The sequence below is a fragment of the Bradysia coprophila genome, unplaced genomic scaffold (assembly GCF_014529535.1).
Source record: "Bradysia coprophila strain Holo2 unplaced genomic scaffold, BU_Bcop_v1 contig_94, whole genome shotgun sequence".
Classification (NCBI taxonomy): domain Eukaryota; kingdom Metazoa; phylum Arthropoda; class Insecta; order Diptera; family Sciaridae; genus Bradysia; species Bradysia coprophila.
Genome location: NW_023504022.1, coordinates 2,648,280 through 2,654,856, shown reverse-complemented (window position 1 = coordinate 2,654,856; position 6,577 = coordinate 2,648,280). Strand labels below are relative to the sequence as shown.

Genomic DNA, 6,577 nt, shown 5'->3' with positions numbered 1-6,577 from the left:
ACCCATACAAATTCGACATCTGAAATACAAGTGTTAATGCATCCAGTTCGATGCCTTCACACGTCACTTGACGCATAAATAACTATTTCATTGGGCATTCCCATTCACAACGTATAATCAAATAATTAAATGTGAATTGGATCTGATATCTTCACAACAACAAGCATTTATAATCGAATTAAGGAATTCTCCCATTCGTTGACTAAATGTCTAAAATAAGAAATCAGTGTGTTCAGCGCACGGTAGTATTCAATCGCTTGACGTCGAACAGGATACTTGCGTGGAAAAAACAATAAAACCGAACCAATGATTGCCATCAATGGTTCAACCAAATGTAGCGACATTTTTCGTGAAGCGCTTAAATTCACTTGGTGCGAGTTTGTCGAGCGAACGACTATCCATGGATTGCGATACATACTGGACGAACAGGGAAACAAGTTCACTCGGTTAGGCTGATGTTGTCATTCCGCAAATTCCTGAAGTTTTTGGGTTTTTCTGTTTTTCCAGTACCCTGTGGTTGATTGTAACGGTAGTTGGGTTCATTGCATCGAATGTACTGGTCGATACATTCTGGCTTCGGTACAAAGCCAATCCGACACGATTGAGAGTTGACTCGTTTCATCAACCGTTGAATATGTTGGATTTGCCAGCGATAACAATTTGTGATGGACAGCATATCAATGAGGATCGTGCGAGGAAGTTTATTGATCAGTTGTCAGTAACAGAATCGAATTGAGAAGAGGTTTCGGTTCGTTAAAATTCATCCATCAAAGCAGACTTGACGCTATTCGGTAGAGTGAGTACCTCGATATTAGAGCCGATGGAGATGTAGCTCCAAGAGGAAAGCCAACAAGCTACTGAGGCAACAATTTACGATAGAGCTAGAGATTCACGCCGTAAGTGCGGTCAAAATTCAAAATGGAAAGTGCGGAGGTCTTTCTAACGTAGCGTCATTTTCATACAATGAAGCGTTGAAACGTATTTTTCGGTTCACTTTTTCATCGAATCGTTCACTTAAAATTCAAATTTTAGGCACACTTACGGCGTGAATTGTCTTATCACTTCCAAAGTCATCATTTCTCTGCGTTTTAACGGTCGCTAATCGAAATCTCTTCATCACTGCCCCACTTTAATCCGTACTCTCTGCCCTGCACTCATAGGTCGAATTCAAAATCCAAAACTGTTTCAGAACTCTGCCATCCAACGTTTCAAAAACCGATTTACTCAAATATTTGGCCCAAGCATCTGCGTTTACAGGCAACGACGCTTACAACGACCAAGAAATGAGCATCCTACAGACTATTCTCAACAACAATGATATGTCCGTCTCAACAACAATGGAGGCAATACAGACACCGTGCAGTGATTTATTGGTGCGGTGCCGTTTCGAGTATCAAACTCGTCCATGCATGGAACTGTTCCAAGACTCGCTAACCTATCTGGGAATATGTTGTACATTCAATGCCAGAGACAATTTCTTGTTCGAATAATTCTGATTGGCCGCTGTACAGTCAGCGTCTTTGAAATAAGTGACGCATTTCGTTTGACCTGTTTTATCAGCTGATCCACTTATGCAAACAAAAGTGTTTTTACGTCGATAGACAGTTTTAGCACTACCATGAGCGTGCAACGCTCAACATGTAAAAGCACTTTTGTTTGTATGAGTGAATCAGCTGAAACATAGTGCACCATTTATTCCGAAGGCACCGACTGTAATAAAGAAGTGTCGTCAACAGCAAAATGATCATTTCAGGCATACGCAGGATTTTGGGCGTCGTGGCGGACTCTCAGTTATGATTCAACCGACAAGGAACAGTGTTTACTCAAAGTCGTATTCCAGGGAAGTGAAACTACTGGTCCATAAAAGTATAGACTTTCCCAGCGATCTGAGTGTGGTGGAAATGTTGTCCCATCAAAGCGAAAATAATGTTGAGGTTCACTCAAGCATAACGAAATGTTCATCAGCTGTGCAAGCATTATCATTCGACGAACGTGACTGTATTCTATCTACAGAGAAGCGTCTAAGGTAATAAGTCAAAATTGCAGTCTGCGACAACATTTCTTGTCGCTCAAATAATTCGTTTTTTTAGAGTCTTTCAAGAATATACCGAAAATAATTGCAATGTTGAGTGCCGTGCAGGGCAAATAATCCGACTGTGTGGCTGCTTGCCGTACAATTATCGCCTCAATTCAAGATCTAAGTATCCGGCTTGTAATTTTACAAAAATCAACTGTTTGGTGGCGAATTATTGTAAGTTAAAACCGACAGTCGGCGTCGTCGCTAAACTAAAAACCAATTTTTGTGTTAGTTGAAATTCACGAAAGTCGAATGCATCAACGAGACACCTGCACCTGCCCACCGGATTGTAATTCAGTGTCGTTCGACGTAGCGATATCGAAGCTACCTCTAGTTACTTTCGCCGATTTTACAGAGGACGAATTTTAGTATGATTATTATTGATGTCTTAATGTCAGGGCCGTAGCCAGACTCTAAAGTCAGGAGGGGCGCTAGGGGGAGAGCTAGAACAAAAAATAACACAAAAACAAGTTTTGTATGGGAAAAATAAAAAAATGAAACCTGCGCCCCAGCTGGATACGGCCCTGCTTAATGGCCTGGTCTACATACTTCCTTAAACAAGCAACACGATTGTTTTCGTTTGGGAGTTTAGTCTGTGGTTGAATTATCCGATCTAGCACTCTGTTCAAAATGCTTTATTGAGTCCGCTATGTGTATTACCAACGCACTTCAAGCATGAGTGGTAATCTAAATGGAGTACTGAAACTGGACAGTGTATCATACAAACGTAACACACTGTAACAACATTTTCATGCAGCTATGATCACTTTTGCTTGAAGTGAGTTGGTATTACACATCCATACCCATTACCCAATCTGCCATGTTAAGCTAAGACACCGTATCAAATTTGTGGCTTTGCTTTTAAAGAGCTTCAAGCTGATTCCACCCAAATATTCCACTTTTCCAATGGAATCCAAAAGTTGCTAGAAAAATTTCGAAAGCTCTAAATTACTATAGGAGACTCCGTCGAAATGGAACTCCTGCTTGCTATCGTTCCGAAGCATACTCCGCAAAAAATGGCCTCAATTGCATCCGTGTTTTATAAAGAACAACGGCCATTCACGCCGTAAGTGCGATCGAAATTAAAAATGGAAAGTGCGAAGGCCTTTCTAACGTAGCGTCATTTTCATACAATGAAGCGTTGAAATGTATTTTTCGGTTCACTTTTTCATCGAATCGTTCACTTAAAATTTAAATTTTAGGCACACTTACGGCGTGAATTTCAATTTTTGAGCTGTCATGAGTTTGGCCCACGTCTTTCCCCTATTCTGACTTTTATTTACCATATTTTATGTTACGTAGACCGGAACAACACCGTTTGCGTCGAAGCTAATGAAGTCCGTTAAGATTTCTTTTATTATGAAAATGATTTGCTGATAAATTAGGAGCTTGAGAGCTTTATGTCTGCAGCAAATTTTGACAAATAGACAGAAACTGGGTTTTTAGGCCTTTTCCATTCACGCCGAAGCGCCTAAAATTTGAATTTCAAGTGAACGAGTCGATGAAAAAGTGAACCAAAAAATACATTACAACGCTTCCTTGTATGACAATGACGCTGCGTTAGAAAGACTTGCGTGATAAAGATTTTGAATTTCGACCGTACTTACGGCGTGAATTGTTTTGAAATGTCAAACTCGCTTGGCTGAAAACAAACGAGGCATTGAAAACGTGTTTTGGTTCTTGTTTTCATAACGAAATTGTCAAATAAAGTTAGAAATCCTATCACACCAATCTCACACATATTTTCCACCCCTCCAGCGACGGGCTAAATGACAGTCATTTGATTGCACGAATTTCTTTCGGGAAACAAGTTTACAGGGAGCTGCGACGAGACCTGCTGATTAACATCATTACTTTAGCATGTAATTACAGTACAACGTGTCCACACGATCGAAAGATAATCTTCAATTAAATTCCCATTATAGCTGGCCTTGGTGGAATTTACAGTTTATTCATTGTGAGAACGCGTCGGTATGAACGTTACAACTGGACATTGATTTGATTGTCCATTTACAGGGAATGGGAGTGTTGACATTTTTCGAAATCTCGTACTTTCTAACCATTCGTCTGCGGTTCAATTACATTCAAATAAGAAATCAACGTGAATCACTTCGCTTGAACGCTAGAAAAATGTTGGCTAGTCGACTGAAGCGGAGGACCGTGTGGAAACAAAGTCAGAAAATTGGGAGAATAAATTAACATTTTGCTAGTGGACTAAAAAGTTCGTTTTCCTAATCAATTAACGAAAAAAACCATTTTCGGTCTTTTCATGAGTTTGTCAATACTAGCAGTATAAAACAAAAAACAATCTTTTAGTCCCGAGTAGATTTCTACAAGGTAAAGCAAGGCTGTCGACACCCTAGACTAAATAGTAATAGACTGGCCCTTCTATTCATACAAAAATTTTGTTCGAGCGCTGAAGCAAAAGTAAATAAATCAAGTCCGAATAACTGGAAACCCGAACACTGACAGCTACACCGTCAACTATAGAGAACCCTAACCTCAACTCTGTGATTTTTTTTGATTTTTTGAGCTGCCGTTTAATTTTGTTAGGATCTACAAAAACTTTAAATTTAATAGATTTCCAATGCATAAAAGGTGAAATTATAGTTGTCACTTGTTTAAGCTCTTTATTTTACAAGAGAACAAACTTGAACAAATTGAACGAATTGCTTGCACATCTTTCAGGTTAGGGTTCTCTGTGGATGATTTTTGACATTCCGAATAACCTTAGACTTGGTTTAATTGTGTAAGTGAGTACCATAAATTTATAGTACTCAAAAATCGGCGCCAACGTTGATTCGTACGGAAATTTTGCTTAACGTTCGATCGACGTATAAATCTGTTGGTTTATTTTGTGCATACGTAGTTTAAGTCTACGTATTGCCAGTCTATACCTATTTAGTCTAACGTTATCACTTTGTAGCCTTGATGCAAAAGAAAAACAGAAAAATATCCGAAATGCTGCTTTTCCGTGCAATTATCTGACCCGTTTTGTACTTAATTTGCCGTGTTTGAATCAAAGACACGGAAAAATGTTTACATGCGTCGCGTCGGAAACTGTACTTAGCATACCAAATCATACGCGTAACTTGATGAGATTAATATGACAAGTCACGTTTGCTTATTGACCTCTGCTTCGCCGCAAAAGAAAATGCTCATGAAAACTGGAATTTTCAAGTTTTGACCATGAAATGACATCAGCACCAACTCGTTCAAAATGGAAAATGGAAAACTGCAGCCTTTTATTTCATGTAAATCCAGCTTTATTTGAATTGTCCCTCCGTCGCGTCAATAGTATAACACTCGTAGTGTGTTCACTTTCTTCTTGCAAACGATGCAGTGTCAAACCCCGTGCAAACGAAAAACAAAGTTGGCAGCGCTGATTTTATGAAACTTAAAAATTCTCTCGATTCTCTCTCATCGACATCATTGACATAAAAAGACTTGCCAAAATATTTTTGTTTTTATTAACACGCGTTCCTGTACAATTATGGACTTCGGGGAGCTGGAAAACGATAAATTTTTTGTCGATAAAGTGGAAAATCTATCAAATTCCATTGATATTATCACTGATCACATAAAGGCTGCCTGCGATTTTCCAAACTATGAGGAACTAGCCACCGAAGACAAAGTGAAATTTGATTTGTATCTGTCATACTCCATAAACTCACTGTTTTGGATGCTGTGCAAACTACAGGCAATTGACACAAATGAGGTGAGGCACAAAATAAATTGTTCGACGAGAAATGTAAATTCGAATCGGTTCGTTTTCAGCACGGAATTAAAAATGAGATCTCACGGGTGCGAACGGCAATGACCAGACACAAGCAAATTATCGATCGGAATACGATAAGACCGGTTATTGATGTGGGAGCTGCTGGTCGATTCATTCGCCATGGATTATGGGATCCGAACAAGCCGAAGGATAAGGATCTGTTGGCACCAAAAGCGAAAAAGCGACGAGCCGAGGATTGAGAATTCTCTTTATTTTAATCGTTTGTTGTGTTAAGCCGGGGCGTCGTAAGTTTTGTATAAATCTAATTTTTACTGCCAATCAGTTGTTTCACTGGTTTCCTTTGGATCTGTCTACTGACCATCAATGAGCTGACAAAAATGCTCCATCTCTGAGTCGGTGAAATGAAAAGTTTAAAATTTTGACCGTTTATTGGGTCGGTGTCCGTTTTTTTTTTTTTTTTTTGAAGCCTAACGATAGAATCCAGAAAGTGTGTCTCCAAAGTCAAGGGATTTGGAACGTGACAACGACAGGTACAAAGTATTTTTGTTCGAAGAGAACGAAAATTTACCTTCAATCAGCATGATAATGGCTTTCCGATTCGTTATTTGAATAGCCCTGAATTAGGGCAAAGGAAGAAAAAAACTGAATCGACCACCCATCGGGACATTTGTCTTCGAATTAGTTAGTTAGTTAGTTACCTCAATTTCAAGATTTTTATTTCGAATGCAAAGCCCACCAAATCTCTCTTCCTGACATCAAAG

The 6,577-nt window shown here is 39.2% G+C and overlaps 2 protein-coding genes across 2 annotated transcripts; both read left to right on the top strand.

Moving 5' to 3' along the window:
• The first annotated feature begins 243 nt into the window (after positions 1-243).
• Positions 244-4,286, top strand: LOC119084859 (sodium channel protein Nach-like). The gene is made up of 9 exons (XM_037194993.1): positions 244-446; positions 508-714; positions 1,190-1,480; positions 1,754-2,026; positions 2,091-2,251; positions 2,310-2,445; positions 3,836-3,939; positions 4,003-4,034; positions 4,094-4,286. Exons 1-9 carry the CDS (start codon positions 307-309, stop codon positions 4,274-4,276), a joined length of 1,527 nt encoding a protein of 508 aa, XP_037050888.1. The 5' UTR covers positions 244-306; the 3' UTR covers positions 4,277-4,286.
• A 1,202-nt stretch (positions 4,287-5,488) lies between these two features.
• LOC119084904 (nuclear nucleic acid-binding protein C1D-like) lies at positions 5,489-6,134 on the top strand. The gene is made up of 2 exons (XM_037195059.1): positions 5,489-5,795; positions 5,855-6,134. Exons 1-2 carry the CDS (start codon positions 5,571-5,573, stop codon positions 6,053-6,055), a joined length of 426 nt encoding a protein of 141 aa, XP_037050954.1. The 5' UTR covers positions 5,489-5,570; the 3' UTR covers positions 6,056-6,134.
• Positions 6,135-6,577: the final 443 nt, after the last annotated feature.